Source organism: Aspergillus caelatus (genome assembly GCF_009193585.1).
Source record: "Aspergillus caelatus strain CBS 763.97 unplaced genomic scaffold BDV27scaffold_325, whole genome shotgun sequence".
Classification (NCBI taxonomy): Eukaryota; Fungi; Ascomycota; class Eurotiomycetes; order Eurotiales; family Aspergillaceae; genus Aspergillus; species Aspergillus caelatus.
The window spans coordinates 15,303-36,349 of NW_022475588.1; the positions used below are offsets into that span (position 1 = coordinate 15,303).

General features: G+C 49.5%; 5 protein-coding genes across 5 annotated transcripts; 1 reads left to right on the top strand and 4 right to left on the bottom strand.

Annotated features, from left to right (window-relative positions):
• Positions 1 to 12: 12 nt before the first annotated feature.
• On the bottom strand, positions 13 to 2,153 carry BDV27DRAFT_67830 (putative C2H2 finger domain protein). Its single transcript, XM_032077287.1, has 3 exons — positions 1,999 to 2,153; positions 592 to 1,938; positions 13 to 508 (listed from the first exon to the last, which is right to left on the bottom strand). The coding sequence occupies exons 2-3, from the start codon at positions 1,838 to 1,840 to the stop codon at positions 213 to 215; spliced, it is 1,545 nt and encodes a 514-aa protein (XP_031921618.1). The 5' UTR covers positions 1,841 to 1,938; positions 1,999 to 2,153; the 3' UTR covers positions 13 to 212.
• A 1,307-nt stretch (positions 2,154 to 3,460) lies between these two features.
• BDV27DRAFT_137575 (synaptobrevin family protein) lies at positions 3,461 to 4,679 on the bottom strand. The gene is made up of 2 exons (XM_032069021.1): positions 4,512 to 4,679; positions 3,461 to 4,427 (listed from the first exon to the last, which is right to left on the bottom strand). Exons 1-2 carry the CDS (start codon positions 4,547 to 4,549, stop codon positions 3,701 to 3,703), a joined length of 765 nt encoding a protein of 254 aa, XP_031921619.1. The 5' UTR covers positions 4,550 to 4,679; the 3' UTR covers positions 3,461 to 3,700.
• A 153-nt stretch (positions 4,680 to 4,832) lies between these two features.
• On the bottom strand, positions 4,833 to 7,430 carry BDV27DRAFT_137576 (uncharacterized protein). Its single transcript, XM_032069022.1, has one exon. The coding sequence runs from the start codon at positions 7,128 to 7,130 to the stop codon at positions 4,893 to 4,895; it is 2,238 nt and encodes a 745-aa protein (XP_031921620.1). The 5' UTR covers positions 7,131 to 7,430; the 3' UTR covers positions 4,833 to 4,892.
• Positions 7,431 to 8,475: 1,045 nt separating this feature from the next.
• On the bottom strand, positions 8,476 to 12,195 carry BDV27DRAFT_67850 (uncharacterized protein). The gene is made up of 2 exons (XM_032077288.1): positions 11,748 to 12,195; positions 8,476 to 11,671 (listed from the first exon to the last, which is right to left on the bottom strand). Exons 1-2 carry the CDS (start codon positions 12,004 to 12,006, stop codon positions 8,601 to 8,603), a joined length of 3,330 nt encoding a protein of 1,109 aa, XP_031921621.1. The 5' UTR covers positions 12,007 to 12,195; the 3' UTR covers positions 8,476 to 8,600.
• A 1,442-nt stretch (positions 12,196 to 13,637) lies between these two features.
• On the top strand, positions 13,638 to 20,987 carry BDV27DRAFT_67858 (bifunctional carbamoylphosphate synthetase/aspartate transcarbamylase). Its single transcript, XM_032077289.1, has 3 exons — positions 13,638 to 14,503; positions 14,568 to 20,560; positions 20,619 to 20,987. Exons 1-3 carry the CDS (start codon positions 13,786 to 13,788, stop codon positions 20,673 to 20,675), a joined length of 6,768 nt encoding a protein of 2,255 aa, XP_031921622.1. The 5' UTR covers positions 13,638 to 13,785; the 3' UTR covers positions 20,676 to 20,987.
• The last annotated feature ends 60 nt before the right edge of the window (positions 20,988 to 21,047 follow it).

Here is a 21,047-nt window from a genome sequence, read left to right on the forward strand (position 1 = left end):
TCCATGAAATGCGTCACTATTGTACAACTCACTAGGTGACTAAGTCTTCTAGCGATGGTAAACTGCCTTGAAATAGGGGTGAAAGATTAATGTACACAGAATATTCGAATCGCAACCAGCCAAACGCCACTTCCAGGAATCGATACCAACCCTGTGCAATGTAGGATAGGTTACGAAACCAATAGATGCAATGGGGTATCACACGTGCTTTTTTAACTATCGATCTTCACTTCGTAGACATCCTCCTCATTGCCCACCCTCTCATTCCGGGCAGGGGTGGCCAACTGACATCCGCCGGGATCCAACCCCACCCCAATCTGTTCTTTGAGCCTCTGGACGGCCTTGAAAATTCCCTGGGCCTTGTCACGTTGTGTATTATGGCCATGCACGCGATTGAACGCTCGGATTGAAGATTGATGAGCGGGAAAGATAAGTGAATCCTCACCGCCCGCTATAGGGGACTCTGGGATAGTCGAAGGAACCGGGCTGTGGCCAGTAGTACCTTGAACTAAAAGCAGAAACCAAGTATTAATAATAAATCCTGTAGATTAGAGATCACGTTGAAAAGCAATCAGCTAGATGCTTTCTCACCAGTTCCAGGCACTGATGGTCCATCACCCAATTTCCAGGCAATGGATTCAAGATGGGTACTTCGAATGTGCTTCACTAGTTCGGCTGCAGGGAACTTGTCATCGCAAGTGCAGCCCTTCCATGCACAGGTGAGGGCGTAAGGTACGTGCACTTTGTAAACATGTTTTGCGAGCATTTCCAGGTTATGAAGTTCAGCGTTACAGCTGTCCCATTCGCAGGAATAAACCTGATAAGGAACCAGAGGAGCGGGAGCGGGAGGGGCCACCACCTGGATTTTTGAGCTCCCTGGAGGGCGTCCTGGCGGGCGTCCCGGCGGCCTTCCAGGTCTCCTCCCAGCCATCTTCCCCGGCTGAATACTTGGACTTCTTGTCGGCACCTGTACTACGGGTCTATGTAAAGCCTGAGGTTTCGTCGGCGCCGGCGACTCTGCTTGGATTTGTTCTGGAGTTTGTGAGTTTGGTTGGTTGAGGTGTTGCACTTGAGGGGAGGGTGGTTGCGCGGGTTGGCTTTGTGTTTGTATGGTTGGCACGGGCGTGCTATGCAAGGCCGGTTCCTTTGGCGGAGCGGAAACTTGCATCGGCGCCCGAGGCGGGTCACGTGGTTCCTTCACACGCTGCATATCGACCATATCCCAACGAAAGGTTTCCAAGTCAGATGGGGTATCAACATGGAGAAAAACATCGCGCAAGCGAAGAAGGTGATGGTTTAGTGCTGGTTCCGTTGGATGACGCCCGGCTGCGATTAACACGTCTCTGGCGATCGTCCGCGGGTCATAACTGAGTTTTACAGCAGCATCTATCTTGTTTAGAGGTTTGACGATGTCCACACGGTTCTTGAGGAATGATTTGTCTGAAGTATCACGAGGGCTGAAGGAAAAGGATGAGAGTTTTTCTTTTGAGACCGCTTTCGGCATGGCAGGAGTGACCGTAGATGTCATACTGTGCTGGTTTGATGGTGTAGAAGCTTCTATACGGCGCCTTTTCGTATCATGACCATAGCCTGGCTGCTGAGGTGTATATGATTTCCATGAAATATTAGAATAGGTGAGGGGCTGGTGAGAGATCTGTCCTTGGGGGGCCACTGGAGCAGTTGATGGCGTCAAGTAAGGCGGTGGTCCCTGGTAATAACCTGGCTTGGAAGCGGCAGTCTCGTACTGAGCGGCTGTATTTGCATAAGGAGCATTTGTTCTCATATATTCTTGGTTGGGTGGGTGATATGGGGGTTGAGGATACGCGGAAGAATTGGCCATGGTAGCTTGCAATGCTGGCGGCGCACCGAGATACGGAGCCGGGTGTCCTTGTACCGGTCCGGAAGCAGGTCCATATCTCTGGTCCCTGCGATACAAGTCTGGTCGTGGATAATTAGAAAGCCAGTCATATCCATCGTTTGACATTTTGAGAAACCGACGCCACGCTCTTAAGGATCCTCAGTTCAATCACTATTCGGTCTCTTAGCATAATATAAAAGGAAATAATGTCAGATCATATGCATTAGTCGGAGTAATAATCATTTTCGCTTGCAATTGATTGGGGTCAGTGTGCTAAACACATACTGTGTATAGATATCCAGGTACAATATGATCCTGTCGCGCATTGCGATGATCTTCCAATAATGGGACGCGATGACTTCTACTGATTCTCACCGCCTACTATCTTTATCAAATGGCACATGCAAGAGCAGAAAAAGTACACGCGCAGGCGGTGTCGCTGAATTTTGAAACCTCAGCCAAGGAAGCCGGCAACCTTCTGGTCCCACCGCAGCCAATGACGGGAGATCCAAACCCTACGCTATGTCACGTGACGCACATTAGCGCTGGCGCACATCTTCCACTGGCGACTTCCCACGACCACGTTCACCTACAACCTCACCCATAGCTCGGCTTAGATCACCAATGGAGGCTCAAGAAGATGACCATCATCTACCAGGAATATGTATGAAGGTTCATTCTGTTGTCCTGTTGAAGCTTCGGTAACCATTCTGGTTCCAACAAGGGCCGTGAGGGCAAGATCATCAAAGTCTAACGGCACTGGATTGTATTCATACCTCCATGAGCGGCATCTCCAAGCTCGAGCTCAAGGACTGCGAGCAGATCCTGGAGCGCGTTGTGAAGGGATATGAAGCTGCCAATGCTTAGTTCCGCTTAGGAGACTTGCTTTTTGACTGCTGTGTTGCAAATAAGGTGATTTGCTGTGGGAATACGTGAGATACTCGATATGAGATACAATAAACCTGCTATGACCAGGCTTTGTGTCTTATGTTTCCCAAGAGACTGGCATACTCTGCACTATAGGTGTATCCCTAGTCGAGCTGTAGCCGCATCTGATGGGTCCTTTCAATGTTCAAAGGTTCATCTCGCTGCAGGTTATTGCTGAGTCTTCAAAACTGCCCAACGCACCTTGATCCGATAACCGCTACACACGTAGCAAAGCAAATTCCCTATCACCCCCTCTATTCCCCAAGTCTTTGTCCTATTTAGCGCCACATTATCTCCTTATCAATCCCGTCTCTGACGGATCAGTGGTTGAAGAGGTAAACGGATGGCGCAGAAGGAATTGCAGCAACCTAAATCTGGTAAAACCAGAGGTTGACCTGCCTTGCTTGCAGACTCGCACTGATGCGTTGGCTAGGAAGCTGCGAGTTTGAGAGTGAGACACATTACTCTGTAAGAAGTAAGCTTGGCTTTCTTGTTATAGTTGTTTGAATGAATATTATTTGACTTGATTTGATTCTGTCCTCTCTGTGCCTTCGTCCAGGTAGTATATGTAAATGGATTTGGTGTATTCGTATTTGCATGGATATAAATAGAATGTCTGCATGAATGTTCTCTGCGTCAACTATCCAGTTTCATATATCTAATCCCTGCACGTTGTCCCGTAAAAGGAAAAGGAATGTATTATGTATATAAGTACCAGCTTTAATAGTACAAGAAGAGAAACTGTGCTAATCCGCAGAACAAACCATCGTGAACGACATCGTAAAGCCCCGGGTGATAAGCTGAGCCGACAATCTTATTGTCCCCGAGCGCATTGAATCGCTGACATCCCATCCCGTACGCAGCAGCGGGAATCATCACGACCAGATCAGACCGGCCAAAAGCACTTTCTCTCACTCACTCGCTATGGCCAACACATTTCCCCCAAGCCGGCAGTCCACATCCCATCCCAATGAACAGATACAGTAGGAAAATAATCACCACCCCCAAAAGCACCATCAACTTAATATTCTTCCACCACATCCGCCTCCTTAAGCCCCGACTCCGAATGCGAAAATCGTGCGCACTCCCACCCAACCGATCTGTTTTATCAACAAGCAGATCAATCCTCTCCCCACGTTCCAACACCCGCTCGATATTCTCCGTCATGATATCTCTCACACTATCGATTTCTCTGCGGGCTGAGGCGAGCGAGTCCGACGGCGGAGCGGTGTTATACGTCTGGAGTAGGGAGCGGAGCTCATTGTTGAACGCAGCGCAACCGTATGCCGGTAGGGCGGCGAAATCAGTGCTGGAGGGTGGGTAGGTGGATAGGAACTTGCGTTTCATTTCAAGGAGAAAGGCGAATGGGATGCGACGGCCCTGTTCGGCGGTCGCGACCACGATGTAGCTTAGCGGAGCGTAGGAGTTGGGTTCCTGGCGGGAGCTGGAATCATCGCTTGCCCCTGTGGGCGAGTCAGCGATGTAGTGCACGAAGAGGCGTTCATGGGTGTAGGTGAGCTTTTGTGATTTCTCGTGCGTGATTTTTGGAAGAATAATGGAGGCGAGAGAGGAGGCGGAGGTTGAAGAGGTTCCGGGGGAGGAATGCTCTGCGAGAATTGTGGTGCGGTGGGCTATGCAAGTACTAGAGAGAGCTCGATATGTTAGTCTTGGATCGAGAGTAGTTATAATGTTTGGAGATTGTGCAATAAATGAGTTATAGACGTACTAGAGCAGGAAGCTCGGGGGCTTTGAGGATGAGGCCATAGTGACTGCTTTTCTGTCCCGTAGTGTAACGGTAAAATGAAGGAGCCTGCTCTTAGAAGAATTGGTGAAAAGTACACTAATTACTTGTTCGTCGGCCTAGGGAATTTGGTTGGCGCCTAGTGGAGATAAGGTTGTAAAGTAAAAAGAGATGGGTGTTGATAATCGCAATGCCGTGACGTCGGCACGCCAAGAACCCCGGATTCGGTCACGTGGAAATACATTCCTACAGAAAGCAGACACGATAACCAAAAATTCTCATTGTTCTTATTACTAATAAAATTCAGTCGTCAATGCTTCATGGAATACTTCTATACATTGACACCGAGTTTATTCGTAAGTTGTATTATCGTTTCGCAGACGGAGGACTGGGACAAGCTGCGTTCAAATCCATTTCCTCAAAATCACTCAAGGGGTCAGACTGGCTCAATGTGTCCATAACGACAGTGTCACTGCCATCGCTGTCACAGTCAAAAGAAAAGTCGTCGTCACCATCGGCGGATGAATTCAACAAGAAGGAACAGTCGTCAACTGCTTCGTAGCCGTCAAGTGGTGCTGGCTCTTGGTGATTGCTGTCTCCACCCTTGTCTATCTGAGAACTAACAGTCATTGATTGTATAGACATGATGTCTGTTCCATAACCATCAATGGTCTTGTGGGACGCTCCTTGGACAGTACTCTCTATCTCTCCGGTGCTGATGATCGAGATTGAATCAGCTGTCGACGCTGCACTACCTAAGTGAACGTCTGGACCTGGTGTAGAGAAACCCCCTGTTTCTAAGATGGGGATATCTTGGTCGGTGAAGACCCCTCCCGTTCCATCATCGTTCCCCCCTGCCCATAGCGGTAGATATTTGAGTTCATTTTCTGTCAGACAGGTAACAGTGTTGGTTCTCTCGATCGAGCCTCTGCCCAGCTCAAACATGTCACTTGCGTGCTTACTCACATATAGCCGTACATCTGAAACGAACATGTCCAATTTGAATAGGAATAGGTCTAGACTATTTGATTGTAATCCGCGTAACCATGTCGCTGGGTCATAGTCGTCCACCACATCCCAGTGACACGCTGCTTGTACTTGGTGAAAGGGGTTCGGGTGGTTCATACGAGAGTTGAATTTGTCCACCATCTCACATAGTTCACTTCTTGTCACCGGCCTGATTTTCGCGTCGGCATGGGCCCTGAAAGCTGGTACCCAATCTCCCAAGCTGGCAATGGTAGAATCCCAAAACGACTCATTGATACCGGGAAAGTGACTTCCAGTAAATGGTTCGTTCATGAGGTTCTTCCAGAATGTCCTGCTGAGTACGCGCTCTGGGTAGCGCATTGAGCTATAGGCATATTTATAGTTTGTCGAACGATCCTTACCCATGCTCCCGAGCACTGCTGGTAGCCAAATGCCGTTTCCTCTCTCCAGCCATTGCACGATACGTGCTCGGACATACTCCTTGCAGGTCTGGACGAGTTCGGTCTTGAGAATTTCCTCCCAATAAGTCTCTGGGGTGAACTCAGATAGGCGCAGAAAGCTTGGCAATTCAAAAAGCCACCTCATTTCAGAGCCTGCTAGATCGATGAATCGATTAATAACATACTCTAGAAAACCCTTGCTGGCATATTCAATGCGTTGGAGCTCGTCATCGTCCAACAACGGCTCCCGGAGACGCCCATGAAAGGTCCATTGCGGTCTACCTGGCAAAGGTGGTTTATCTGAGTTCGCTAACAAAAGCAGTGCCTCCTCCCCGACAAGGACCGAAAATGAGTCACGGCAAAGATAGTCGCGCTGTACCCCACAGGCAATTTTGTACGCAATCTCGGGGTGGTACTCTATGAGACGAGCATTCTCTGAGTCATAAAGCCAGGATAATATGAGATCGCTGATTTTTGGCACCGTGGCTACTCCGAATAGTCTAGCAAGTGCGAAGAAGGTCCAGAACTTGCAGGGAGTGTCGAGCTTAGGTGGAAACCCTTCCAAAGCATATATGATGTGTTCAATACCCCTACGGTGTCGACCCACCGAGTATTCCACAGGAAAACCTGGCTTGCTTCCAGAAGCATTTGGACTGGCGACGGTTGAGGCGAATGTACTCGCAGGCTTGCTTTCTGGCGATTCGACATCATCCTCACCACCCACACGGGCAGCGGGTAAATTCCACCAAGCTGAAGGAGCTTTTGCCCAGTTCCTGATCCCCAGAGGGCACGACAGCTCTGTGAGAAATATAACGGCGTCGTCCTCCACCGAAGGAGGGGTGAGATCGATAACGTACTGAATCCCATGAGTGAGCTTGCCTTTGAGTCCGCGGCGACTGATGGCCCGAGCTTGAGCCCTTGGCTGAAAGAGGTCCTTGAAATAATTAGAGCCAGTCTCCAAAAGTTTTTGGCTATGAATACGGTGGGGAATTGACTCAGATGATCGTGGCAAGGCTGAGGCGCATGATCTCTGCGGGGGAGGATCAATATACAGCAGCGTGTCTGCATTGCTAAGGAGAAGTAATCTTGAACAGGGATTATCGACATTGCTGCCTGGTATGAGAGGATGCATATCATATATCCTTGAGCCCGCTGACAGTTGGGAAGAATCATCCATTGTTATATGCTTTCCCGGTGCTGCCACAAACGAGTATGATAACAAGGTAGTCGGGACGTATCTAGAGTCGGTTGAGAAGTTTTAGTACATCTGTAGATAAAGATAGGGTTAGTGAATCAATCACAGTTGGCCATATTAGCAGTACTAGCCAAGTAAGACAATCACAAGGAGCATGGGATAGAGTAGCCTAATGGTCTTTCCACTTTCCCACAATATGCTCTAGATTATATCTGAGATATGAGTAGGATATAAGCACTGACATTCGTCCAAAGTAAATATACGAGATAAACTCTACGTCCAAGAATAAAAAGATAGAATAGTATGAATGGAACGTACCTAGTAGGCTTCTGCACTTCATTGCGATCTTAGAACAAAAACATTCCTAGTACAAATAATGCCCCTGTCGCGGGACCGCATGTGACCCCATGAGGCTGAGTCACGAAAAGCCTCAGGAACTGAGCCACGAGAAGATGTCTCTTGAAGAAAATAATACTATATACTATCCCATCAACCGGATATCTGTCGAGCCTAGCGCTTGAAGAAGTTCCTGCGGAAGTTGACGTGCGTGTTTATCGAGAGTTATTTACAGCTCAATCTGAGAAGGTTCAAGATGCCAGTTTTACATAACATGTACCTACTAGATAATGAAAATATTTACAAGGAATTTGATACTCTCCACGCGTGGTTTTGCTCCAATAGATAACATGCTTGAAGGCTACCACTATCATTCAAATGTTATGATCTAAGCCCCGTTCAATGCCTCAAAGGAGTATTCCGAGGTGCCTGAGGCCCCAATAGTTGCTGGTTTCTATCAAGGCCCTTAATTCACTAGAAACGACGATTCAGCGATGACCTCCAGGCCAACCATTTGTCAATCCCATAACAAAGACAGCGCCACATTTAGCAGTGAAGTTGGTTCTACCATTTACCATGTTTCACAGGCCATAAGAACGCCTTTCCACTCTTTGTCTTTGTTTGGGCTTCTTTATATCAGACCAACTGCATCGACTCATGGTCTGGGTTAAATCCCCGGGGTCGTGCCGTGATGACTGTCGGCGGCGGCGCTTAGTCCGCCGTGCGGTATCTCTCTGTGAAGGACCACGGCAGCCATATGGGCTCAGACGAAGAAAAGGTAGAACAGATGAACATGGGCCCCAGGGAAAGGAGACCGCTAGAGCACCGCCGGGCTTAGGAGGAAAGAGTTGAGAAAGGGTCACCATTATCTAGAATTCATTATATCATATCATCGCTTTATGTAGAAAACACTGTGCATGTGTGCAGATGGTTTCTCAGTCGTGTATTGGGAAATATTGGGTATCAAAATTTCAAGTTGAATCCAATTATGAAACAGCCACCCAATATTTTTACACAGCAGGGCCGAAGAACTGGATAATATACATCACAAATATACAAAAGGCATTGCATAGAAACACACGAAGAAGTGGCGCCACGAATTCTCAAAACCAACACTTATCTTATAGTCATCCGTTGCGAGGCCTCAGATGTCGCATCTGACGACTGCTCTTCACTGCCGGCCTTGCTTCTTCGAGATCTAGGATGGGGTCTTTTCCCCTTCTTCTCTGTGCGCTTTTTCTCGCGCTGATTTCCTTTCGACTCATCAAGTCCACTCTGGCTTCGGCTTGTGCCTTCACGCCGGAGATCTTTCATCTCTCTAATCACTTCGCGGAACCCTTCCTCGATATTGTTCATGCGAGCAAGGACGAGTTTACTGAGAATATCCTGGCTACTGTGAGAGCTATCTGGTCGGCGCATACCACCCGTCGCATATGCCATCTGGGTTGTCAAACTTGAAGGAGCGCCTCCAACAAAGCCATTCGCGATCGCCTTGTTGTCTCCTATGTCAGATCCCAGGCCATGGAGAATGGGGTCTGTACCACGCTCACTATATCGCCGGTCAGAAACCAAAAAGTGACCGAACTCCGGCACAGACATGGGATTCGAAACGGGCATAGTAACATTTCGACTCCGACCGTCAGTACTGTGCCTTCTCATCGCCCATCGGTCAGCAGATGTAGACCTAGCCACCCAATCCGCGTGATCCGGTGTCTCTGCTCTGGGTCTGACAGGGGTCAATGGTGCTTCAGTTTCTTCACCATTGCTCGTTGTAGATAAGGGCCTGTATAGCATAGTGGCGCCTGAGTAACTCCGGAAATGATGCTTAGCACGCCGAACGGGACTGTTTCTCCGGGACTTGACTTTCGCTGTTGATGGCCGAGAGCTGTAAAATTTCGGCGTTGCTTTACCAGGGCTTTCATCCTTGGGTGTATCGTCGTCATCAGAGCTTTTTCCATTCGACTGATCTTCATGCCCGTCGCTTGTGAGTTCATCATCCCCTTCCATGCCTGTATGTCGCGAAAGCTGCCGTCTTCGCGTCGACGCCATAAAATCCCTTCCAGCACGGGGAGTGGCTGGTGAGGATGCAATATAGGCGACGTGGTCTTCAGGATTTGACACAACGGAGCGGCTTGATTCGGTGAAATCTCGTAAACTTCGGGTGAGCCTTCTGCGAGAAGGGTGTCGTGGCCTTTGGGGTCTTTTTTCGAGCTGGCTGACTTCATCCGAGTCCTGCTCATCAGGAGGATTGCCCGGGCCTGGACCTATGGTTTGCATCCAGTTTTTCACGATTTTGTTGGTCTTTCTTTGATCCATCTCCCTTACAGGTTCCATGGTCTCTCCGTGAAAAGGTCGACGAAAGACCTCTTCCAACGCACGATCCTTCTGATAAGTTGCCACAGAAGGTTCCCGAACAAGCCGGGGGGCTTTAGAACTGAAAGCCTTGAAGCGACTATGCCGAGGGCCACGTGTGCGAGCCGAAGTACCGGCGCGAGTTTGAGAATCAACCAGGTCTGTAGGTTCAATCACTTTCGAACTGAGGATCAATTTCTCGTAGAAGCAGATGGTGAATAGAATGGGCAGGTGGGTAATCTTAATAATTGTACGGTTGACGCGTACAAACTGTCTGAAGGGCATGGCATAACGGAAAGGTGTTATTAACCAAGCGATGATGTTGGTCGGCGCCACGTAAGAGAATAGGGCATCCGACTTAACCATGGAGATGGTATTGACAGCAAACAAAAACTGATGTTCTTGGTTGGCATTCTGCACAATACCCATGAAGGAGTTGGTGAGAACAGTGATTAGAATGGTCACAACAACAAAATGACAGATGAACAAGAACATAGTCAGAATCATCTTCCCCAATATATTGTAATCATTCCAGAGTGCCCATGCAGTCGGCGTGAACCCCATCAGCATCTGAAACAAGGCATACGCTATGGACCCAGGCGAACGATCTTCACCACTGCCGAATGACAAGGTAAAAGCGACAAAGAAGCCACTGCATGCAATTATAATCAAGAAAAACACGGCTACCAAGTCAGCGGCCATGATCCTGAATGCGATAAGCAGCTGTGAGAAGTAGCGGTAGTGATCTAGGATTGAGAAAAGTCGAGGGAAGAGGAGGACAGCGTTTGCAGCCAGGATATCATACGCCTGATCGGCGACTGCTTGCTTCCGGGTGAACGGCATGAAAGCACCATACAGCCGCAGGCAATAGTAACAGAAAAGAAGAAACAGTATACCGAGGTCGAATAAGTTCCAGAAGCTCATGAGATACAGACTGAAGCCCTGTTCGTTAAAACCAACAATCTCATCAAGCATGAAACCTGCGCTCCAGAACCAGAAGACAACCTCTAGGGCACTAATATGCACATGACGCCGGTCTAGAACTGCGAGGAACAATGCCAGTAATACAGCAAACGACAGCGTCGAGAGAAACTGCCTGTAGCGAGGAACCCTCAACCTAGAGAGTTTAAACAGAGAGGCATCTCGCGGGTCATATAGCGTAACTGAGCGGCGCAGCTCAGCCGATCTGTGGCTTATCGTGTCGGTAAACGGGTTGGGGGTGCTGGCGGTAATACCATACGTCGGCCCTGCGCTGCGACCGACTCGTGTCGGTGAGCGATGGAGATAGTCTGCTGCCGAATGGAAAACGATGGTGCCCGCCCAGATTGCCTCCAGCTGTTGTACGACAAGTGGGTGAGATAGGAACCGCTTCGCCTGGGCACGGATCGCTATCTCGAGGCACGAAATGCGGGCTACCCCAGGCTGCCGCTTGTTCCCTGGGGCAGGGGTCCAGCCCGGGGGTTGTTGGGAGTCCCCGGGCAACGACTGGCCCTGGAGGGGGAAAAATTCGTATGAGAGAGCATCAATCAACTCTCTCGTGGTATACTCTCTCAACAACTTTATAGCAAGAAGCTCACTCACCATGGCCCTGGTCTGGCATGTACCACTATTGCCGGGGTTAAGATGGACTTCTTTGTTGAATTGCAAACAGTTGGTCAATAAGGCATATAGCGTGGCCCGAGAAAAATGAAATGCTCTAATCTGTTGCTGGATAGGTTTTACCAGAAACTGAGAGATCTGGGGTGACCGCAACTGATCCCAGGACAACGTAGTCTCGCAACGAGCTGCGATAAGTGCGCGAATCGCATGGGTGATATCGTAAACGGGGAGCGTATCTATACATAACAAAACGACCACCAGTCAGACATCTCAGTCGATTACTTTGTTCGGGAAGCACAAAATGATAAATACCTAAGTGAGAGGCTGAGAAGATGGGCAGAAGGGGACTGGACTCGGAAGGACCATCGTCTTCGTCCCCACTTCCATCCTCTTCACCATCATCGACGCCCTCATTGGCATCATCGTCGTTCCCCTGAACCTCCTCATATTGCGCTTCGGAGCCACGCTGAAGGAACGGCCATGGCAAGTCCCGGGTCGTATAAGGTGACGAAAAGGGAGAGCGTTCTGCGTACACTCGACGTTTCTTTGGGCGAAGAAGAGAAGCAAGCATGATGGGAAAGACCCTGTATTCCCCAACCTTGAAAAGCAAAAGCTGGTGGTGTGGTTAATGCATGATCCCGGGGAGACGAAAGGTGAAACGACGACGCGAACCTAGCACTAGATAAGATACAACGCCATGGGGTGTTTGTTTTATCAGCACTCTAGGGAGGTTCGCGTGATCCAAGAGGGATATTTCTGATCAACCAGGAAGGGATATAGAAATTAAAAACAAGCCAGGGCAATTATTTGCTTGGACAATTGACGCAGTTCACATGCGCCTGCATGGCAGAATTAGTAGTCGTAGTGGAGAGGGGAAAGATCGCTGAAGACGCGGCGGCGCATCCCAGAAACTTTTGCCGCAACGCGATTCAAATTTTAGTGCCCTTGCTTTAACTTTTTTTTTTACCAGCTGACCCATAAGTCAATAACCGATCAGTTGCACACCCTATCAAAAACTTCCGCGGCGGGAGAGTCGCTGACCTCGGGATACGATTTGGTCGCGGGGCAAATCTAGAATGATCAATTATGATAGCTTATTCTCATGTTTTGAATGCTATTGTTGTTCTTGTAGATCATGTAAGTAAATTAAAGGGGTTTCATATTTTCCGTAGCTTGATCAGCAAAGGATCCATGGATGGGTTTGGTCCAGGTATGATGCAAGTAGAAGTGCAAGAAATGGAATATATATATTTTTTCGGACATTTTGACGTAACCATCATCACATAAATAGTGGAGTGTATATCAATTGCTAGAAGGGGGCGAGATAATGGTACTAATCATGGTAATAGATACAAAGGTAATACGAGATATATAACTGGTTTTACGTTATGGATCAAAAATCTCATAGAAGCCGAGAAGGTACCTGCTTGTTAAGAAAAGAAATTTTCCGTCGTTGAGATGTACTGCCATGGGATTTAATTGGATTCCAAAGAGTTGAAGCTTTCAGAAACACGGACCATGGAAGCGTCTTGGCGAACAAAAAGAAAAAACAGGGAAGGCTGCCAGTTCGCTGCACACCGCCTGCAGTGTCGTTGTGTCGATCGGAGTGGCGAGACCCCTCCATTTTGCCATTGTGTGCACGGTGGTGGCGTTCAAAAACTGAGCTTTCCTTCTCCCGACTTACGGAGTTCAAAAGGGCCGCAACCGGACGGGGCCCTTCAACTTGAAGACCTATTACTAAGAAGGAACTTAAATTGCAGCAATGCACGACCCTAAGCGCATCAATCAATTTTTTCAATTAATATACTATTCTAATGCCCAGTGGGTAATCTTAGTCGAGTCACTTTAAAATAACAACCTCTATTGTCCTAGTTAGATGATTAAAGAGCAAATTTGTGGTATATAGTTTAGAATAATATTACTCAAGGAATTGACCAGTTTACTACTGATTACGAGCATTGGCATTATCAAACAAAGGAAGGGCAGAGAAGGCCAAAGAGCTCGCATGCAGTAAAAAAAAATTTTTCAATCGGGCGGTCTACCAAGGCAGAATTCTCAGTGATCTCCGGATCGGTAAGCTGGTTGATCCAATGAGAAAGCTCCCTCAGCCCGCCGAACACAAAATTTTATTTTATACGACCATCCCCGTCGACGAGATTTCTTTCTTCTCTTTCTATATTCCTCCTCCTGTGCTGAAGCAGCAAAAAAAGACACCTCTCCCTCCCGCTCTCTCATCTTATCATAGGAGTTTTGGAGGCTGCTGATGCTACGGTAGAGTGAATACCCTTGCCATACTGTCCCCGAGAGGACCTTTTTTCCCCTCCACGCCCACCCCCACACAGTTTCCCCAATGCCACACTCCGCCGGTCACGAGGAGGTCGCACTCCCTTCGAGTCCTTTGACTGGAGGAGCTGTTTCTTACAATCAGATCAATAAGGAATTACAACCACTTCCCTCAATGGATCTTAGCAGTGGCGCCGTGATTCCCCCCGCCTCGTCTCGAGTGCGTGGCGGCAGCGGGAAGCTGTTCGCTCTTGAGCTCGAGGATGGCACAGTCTACCAGGGTTACAGCTTTGGCGCTGAGAAGAGCGTGGCAGGAGAGCTGGTTTTCCAGACTGGCATGGTAGGATACCCGGAGTCAGTGACTGACCCCTCCTATCGTGGCCAGATCCTGGTCGTCACTTTCCCCTTGGTGGGCAACTATGGTGTTCCCTCTCGGGAGACCATGGACGAGTTGTTGAAGACATTACCAAAATACTTTGAGTCAACTGAGATTCACATTGCGGCACTCGTCGTTGCCACCTACGCCGGAGAGGACTACTCACACTTTCTTGCTGAGTCCTCCTTGGGACAATGGCTGAAGGAACAGGGTGTTCCTGCCATGCACGGAGTCGACACCCGTGCTCTGACAAAGCGCATCCGTCAGAAGGGTAGCATGCTTGGCCGCATGCTGCTCCAGAAGTCCGATGAAACATTGGAGGAGGCTCCAGTGGACAAGGACAGCTGGAGGTCGTACTTCGAGCAGACTGAGTGGGTTGACCCGAATAAGAAGAACCTGGTGGACGAAGGTAAGCCATCCGCTTAGGAGTGATCTTTTTATGAGTAAGCTTTATCTGACTGGGTTGTTATTAGTCTCCATTCGGGAACCACGTCTTTTCTCCCCTCCTGAGAATGTTGCCCTCAAACATCCTTCTGGTCGTCCAGTTCGCGTTCTGTGCTTGGACGTTGGTCTGAAATTCAACCAGCTGCGCTGCCTGCTTGCTCGGGGCGTTGAAGTCTTGGTCGTCCCTTGGGACTATGACTTCCCTACCCTTGCCGGCAAGGACTACGATGGTCTCTTTGTCTCCAACGGTCCTGGTGATCCTGCCACAATGACCACTACTGTCAATAACCTGTCGAAAACCCTCAAGGAGGCACGGACCCCTGTGTTCGGTATCTGTCTGGGCCACCAGTTGATTGCCCGCTCTGTTGGCGCTCAGACCTTGAAGATGAAGTTCGGTAACCGTGGTCACAATATCCCTTGCACCAGCATGGTGACCGGCAAGTGTCACATCACTTCTCAGAACCATGGTTATGCCGTCGATTCCACAAGCCTCCCCGAGGACTGGGAAGAGCTGTTCGTGAATGCCAATGATGGCAGTAACGAAGGTATCCGGCACACCAGCCGTCCGTTCTTCAGTGTTCAGTTCCACCCTGAGAGCACTCCTGGTCCCAGAGATACCGAGTATCTCTTCGATGTGTTTATCAACAGCATCAAGGATACTCTGACTTCCCCCGAAGCTATCAAGAAGCCCGTTACCTTCCCAGGTGGCACCGTGGCTGAGAACGTCAAGGCCTCGCCTCGTGTCTCCGTCAAGAAGGTTTTGATCTTGGGAAGTGGTGGTCTTAGCATTGGTCAAGCTGGAGAATTCGATTACTCTGGAAGTCAGGCTATCAAGGCCTTGAAGGAAGAGGGCATCTACACTATCCTGATTAACCCGAACATTGCCACCATTCAGACCTCGAAGGGATTGGCGGACAAGGTGTATTTCCTTCCTGTGAATGCGGACTTCGTGCGAAAGGTTATCAAGCACGAGCGGCCCGATGCTATCTACGTCACTTTCGGTGGCCAGACCGCCTTGCAAGTCGGTATCCAGCTCAAGGATGAGTTTGAGTCTCTTGGTGTCAAGGTTCTGGGTACACCAATTGACACTATCATCACCACCGAGGATCGTGAACTCTTTGCTCGTAGCATGGACTCAATTAACGAGAAATGTGCCAAGTCTGCTTCGGCATCCAACCTCGAGGAGGCCCTCCGAGTCGTGGAGACAATCAAGTTCCCTGTCATCGTCCGTGCTGCTTACGCTCTTGGAGGTCTGGGCAGTGGTTTCGCTAATAACATGGATGAACTGAAGGACCTTTGCACAAAGGCGTTTGCCGCCAGTCCCCAGGTTTTGATTGAGAAGAGTATGAAGGGCTGGAAGGAAATCGAATACGAGGTTGTCCGTGACGCCAGAGACAACTGTATTACCGTTTGTAACATGGAAAACTTCGACCCTCTTGGTATCCATACCGGTGATTCCATTGTTGTTGCGCCGTCGCAGACTCTTTCTGATGAGGACTACAACATGCTGCGCACAACCGCTGTCAATGTGATCCGGCATCTTGGCGTTGTTGGAGAGTGCAATATCCAGTATGCGCTTAACCCATTCTCGAAGGAGTACTGTATTATTGAAGTGAATGCTCGTCTGTCAAGATCCTCTGCTCTTGCTTCAAAGGCTACTGGTTATCCTCTTGCCTTCATTGCGGCCAAGCTTGGTTTGGGCATTCCTTTGAATGAGATCAAGAACTCTGTTACTAAGGTCACTTGCGCCTGTTTCGAGCCTTCCCTGGACTACTGTGTTGTGAAGATTCCCCGCTGGGACCTTAAGAAGTTCACTCGTGTCTCTACTCAGCTTGGCTCCTCTATGAAGAGTGTTGGTGAAGTCATGAGCATTGGGCGAACCTTCGAGGAAGCGATTCAGAAGGCCATTCGCTCCGTTGATTTCCACAATCTTGGTTTCAACGAGACTAGCGCACTTATGTCCATCAAGGGCGAACTGCAAACTCCGTCCGATCAGCGCTTGTTCGCCATCGCCAACGCAATGGCCGCCGGATATAGCGTCGATGACATCTGGAAATTGACCCAGATCGATAAGTGGTTTCTTAGCAGACTTAAGGGTCTCAGTGACTTTGGCAAGCTTATGACCACTTATAATGCTACCACTGTTCCCAGACCTCTTATCCGACAGGCCAAGCAGCTGGGTTTCTCTGATCGTCAACTTGCCAAGTTCATTAGCTCCAACGAGCTCGCCGTCCGTCGCATGCGTGTTGAAGCTGGTATCATCCCTATCGTCAAGCAGATTGATACCGTTGCTGCTGAGTTCCCCTCGGTGACCAACTATTTGTATCTTACTTACAATGCCTCTGAGCATGATGTTGCGTTCAACGATAAGGGTATCATGGTCTTAGGATCTGGTGTTTACAGAATTGGTTCCTCCGTCGAGTTCGACTGGTGCTCTGTCCGTACTATCCGCACTCTCCGTGAACAGGGCTACAAAACCGTTATGGTCAACTATAACCCTGAAACCGTCAGTACAGATTATGACGAGGCCGATCGCTTGTACTTTGAGAACATTAACTTGGAGACTGTCTTGGATATCTATCAGTTGGAATCCTCCAGTGGTGTTATCATGTCGATGGGTGGTCAGACTCCAAACAACATCGCCCTGCCTCTCCACCGTCTTAATGTCCGCATTCTCGGAACCTCTCCTGAGATGATCGATGGAGCTGAGAACAGATACAAGTTCTCGCGTATGCTTGACCGTATCGGTGTTGACCAGCCCGCGTGGAAGGAGCTTACTAGCATCGAGGAAGCAACCAGCTTCTGTGACAAGGTTGGCTACCCTGTGCTTGTCCGACCTTCTTATGTGCTTTCCGGAGCTGCCATGAACACTGTTTACTCTGAGCATGATCTTGCCAGCTATCTCAACCAAGCCGCCGAGGTTTCGCGCGAGCATCCTGTTGTTATCACCAAGTATATTGAGAACGCCAAGGAGATCGAGATGGACGCTGTGGCACTTAACGGTACCATGGTTGGACATTTTATCTCCGAGCACGTCGAGAATGCTGGTGTCCACTCTGGTGATGCCACATTGATCTTGCCCCCGCAGGATCTGGACCCAGAGACCGTCCGGCGCATCGAGGAGGCTACTAGGAAGATCGGTAATGCCCTAAATGTCACTGGTCCTTACAACATCCAATTTATCGCAAAGGACAATGATATTAAGGTCATCGAGTGTAACGTCAGAGCTTCTCGTTCCTTCCCATTCGTTTCCAAGGTCATGGGAGTTGACCTCATCGAGATGGCCACCAAGGCGATGCTCGGGGTTCCCTTCCAGGAATACCCTCCTGTCAGTGTTCCCAAGGACTACGTTGGCGTGAAGGTGCCCCAGTTCTCCTTCTCACGTCTCTCTGGTGCGGATCCCGTCTTGGGTGTTGAGATGGCCTCCACCGGTGAAGTTGCTTCCTTCGGCCGCGACAAGTACGAAGCTTATCTCAAGGCACTTTTGTCGACCGGTTTCCGCCTGCCGAAACGCAATGTGCTGTTCTCTATCGGTTCATACAAGGAGAAACTCGAGATGTTGCCGTCAATTCGCAAGCTGCACCAGATTGGGTTCAACCTCTTTGCTACATCTGGTACTGCCGACTTCCTGAAGGAGAACGGTGTTCCTGTCAAGTACCTCGAGATCCTGCCAGGCCAAGAGGATGAGCTCAAGTCCGAGTACTCTCTCACTCAGCACTTGTCGAACAACCTCATCGATCTCTACATCAACTTGCCGTCTAGCAACCGATTCAGGCGCCCAGCCAACTATATGAGTAAGGGTTACCGCACTCGCCGAATGGCTGTTGACTACCAGACCCCCTTGGTCACCAATGTTAAGAACGCTAAGATCCTGATCGAAGCTATCGCTCGTCACTATGATCTGGCCGTGCAGACCATTGATTACCAGACCAGCCATCGCACTGTCACCCTTCCTGGCTTGATCAACATTGCCGCTTTTGTGCCCGGTCTTATGACTCCTGGCTCCAAGGACTTCGAGCTTGTGACCAAGGCTTCTATGGCTGCCGGCTTCAGTATGGTGCGCGTCATGCCTGTTGGCACCGATGCCTCTGTCACTGATGCTCGCGCATTGAAGGTTGCCCAACAGAATGCCCAGAATGCTTCTTTCTGTGACTTCAACTTTTCCGTTGTAGCAACTTCCACCAACGCTGAGCAAATCGGTCAGGTTACAGGAGATGTGGGTTCTCTGTTCATTCCTTTCAACCACCTTTCTGGAAATATCAGCAAGGTCGCAGCAGTCACTAGCCACTTCGGCTCTTGGCCTTCGAGCAAGCCAATCATCACAGATGCCAAGTCTACCGACCTTGCCTCAGTCCTTTTGCTGGCAAGCCTCCATAGCCGCAACATCCACGTCATGAGTGTCTCCTCAAAGGAGGATATCACTCTCATCGCGCTTAGCAAGGAGAAGGGTCTCAAGGTGACTTGCGATGTCTCTGTGTTCAGCCTCTTCCTGTCTCAGGAAGATTACCCTGAATGCAGCTTCTTACCTTCCGCTGAAGACCAGAAGGCCCTCTGGGAGAACCTTAGCACCATTGATGTCTTCTCCATTGGCAGTATTCCGTTCCAGCTTGCTGGCGAGAAGGCTTCCCCAGAGGTCGGTATCGCTGAAACTTTGCCACTGCTCTTCACTGCCGTGTCGGAGGGTCGCCTGACCGTCCAGGATATCATCGCTCGCCTGTATGAGAACCCCAAGAAGATCTTCGAGCTACATGATCAGGTCGACTGTTCAGTTGAGGTCGAAGTTGACCGCCCATACCTGTTCCAGAACGCGCACGCTTGGTCTCCTATCAGCGGAAAGAGCGTGAGAGGATCTGTCCAGCGGGTTACCTTCCAAGGAAAGACATCCTGCCTCGACGGCGAGATAACACCCGATGCTCCGAAGGGAACGGATATGTCTGCCCACCGGATTGTGCCCGCATCTCCTTCTGTCAAGGCCATGTCTCCCTTAGTACAGGCACGGCCAGAGGGTATCGATGGACGGCTGTCAGTTGCGGGAACTCCTGCTCGCCCTTCACGTCGGGCCTTGGATCAGGCCCCTGCTGTCGGTGAACTTGGACCTCCCTTGTATCCTACCGTCTCACAAACCTCTTCTCCTCTGCATGAAATGCTCTCTCGGTCAACTTTCAGACAGAAGCACGTGCTCTCTGTCGGCCAGTTCACCCGCGCCGACCTACACTTGCTCTTCACTGTGGCCCAAGAAATGCGTCTCGGTGTTCAACGCCAGGGCGTCCTCGATGTCCTGAAGGGCCGTGTCCTTTGCACCCTCTTTTATGAGCCTTCGACCAGAACGTCGGCTTCCTTTGACGCTGCTATGCAGCGTCTTGGAGGACGTACCATTGCCATCTCAACGGAGCATTCTTCGACAAAGAAGGGTGAGACCTTGCAAGATACCCTCCGAACCCTCGGCTGCTACGGAGACGCTGTCGTTCTCCGTCATCCAGACCCGACCAGCACTGAAATCGCTGCCAAGTTTTCCCCTGTTCCCGTCGTCAACGGTGGAAATGGAAGTGTTGAACACCCGACGCAGGCATTCCTGGATCTCTTCACCATCCGTGAAGAACTGGGAACTGTCACTGGCTTGACGATTACCTTCACTGGTGACCTGAGATATGGCCGCACCGTCCATTCTCTTATTAAGCTTCTCCAGTTCTACGACGTGCGGGTGCAGCTTGTCGCCCCTAAGGATTTGTCCTTGCCGGAAGAGGTTCGCCAGCAAGTTATTGCTTCCGGCCAGCTGGTTGTGGAGTCCGAGGAGTTGACTCCGGAGATCGTTGCTCGTTCCGACGTTTTGTACTCTACCCGCGTACAGAAGGAACGTTTCGCCGACTTGGAACAGTATGAGCGTCTCAAGAACAGCTTCGTCATTGACAATGCTCTTCTCAAGCACGCTAAGAGCCACATGGTTGTGATGCACCCATTGCCCAGAAACGCGGAGATTGCGGAGGAGGTTGACTTCGACCAGCGGGCGGCCTATTTCAGACAGGTTGGTCTCCCCTTGGTGCTTGTTATCGGACGTGACCATGCTAACTTTGGATCTACAGATGAGATATGGCCTCTACTGTCGCATGGCTTTGCTTGCATTGATTCTGGCGCCTTAGGTCATTTACTTTACTTAAGAAGAGGGAACCGTATGAACTCCATGATTTCCATGTCATGGAAGGCGACCTCGTTAATTCTTTTGCTTGCGTTTTGTTTCTTTTTCCAGCATGTGTCACCAAAAGTTGTGCAGTGTCATTACAGAATACCGCGTAGGCTTCTTAGAAAGCGCCCGCATGATAGATTAGATGAATTCCCTTTTATGAACATGACGATTTCGTTGTGTGTTATGTATGATGTATTGTGTATTGTGTGTTATGTGTTTTGTGTGATGTTTACGTGTGTGGTGTATGTTTTGTGTGTTTTGTGTGTGGTGTGTGTTGCGTTTCTTTTTCTTTTTCTTTTCTTTTCTTTTCTTTTTTTTTTTTTTTTTT

Bases quoted from the DNA above. Each gene is read 5' to 3' on its own strand.
- BDV27DRAFT_67830 (XM_032077287.1), bottom strand. From the start codon at position 1,840: ATGGCCAATTCTTCCGCGTATCCTCAACCCCCATATCACCCACCCAAC. The intron at 509-591 runs GTGAGAAAGCAT...TTCTGCTTTTAG, and splicing joins ACCATCAGTGCCTGGAACTG to TTCAAGGTACTACTGGCCAC.
- BDV27DRAFT_137575 (XM_032069021.1), bottom strand. From the start codon at position 4,549: ATGGCCTCATCCTCAAAGCCCCCGAGCTTCCTGCTCTA. The intron at 4,428-4,511 runs GTACGTCTATAA...AGCTCTCTCTAG, and splicing joins CCCCCGAGCTTCCTGCTCTA to TACTTGCATAGCCCACCGCA.
- BDV27DRAFT_137576 (XM_032069022.1), bottom strand. From the start codon at position 7,130: ATGGATGATTCTTCCCAACTGTCAGCGGGCTCAAGGATATATGATATG.
- BDV27DRAFT_67850 (XM_032077288.1), bottom strand. From the start codon at position 12,006: ATGCTTGCTTCTCTTCTTCGCCCAAAGAAACGTCGAGTGTACGCAGAA. The intron at 11,672-11,747 runs GTATTTATCATT...TGTTATGTATAG, and splicing joins CTTCTCAGCCTCTCACTTAG to ATACGCTCCCCGTTTACGAT.
- BDV27DRAFT_67858 (XM_032077289.1), top strand. From the start codon at position 13,786: ATGCCACACTCCGCCGGTCACGAGGAGGTCGCACTCCCTTCGAGTCCT. The intron at 14,504-14,567 runs GTAAGCCATCCG...GGTTGTTATTAG, and splicing joins GAAGAACCTGGTGGACGAAG to TCTCCATTCGGGAACCACGT. The intron at 20,561-20,618 runs GTTGGTCTCCCC...TTGGATCTACAG, and splicing joins GGGCGGCCTATTTCAGACAG to ATGAGATATGGCCTCTACTG.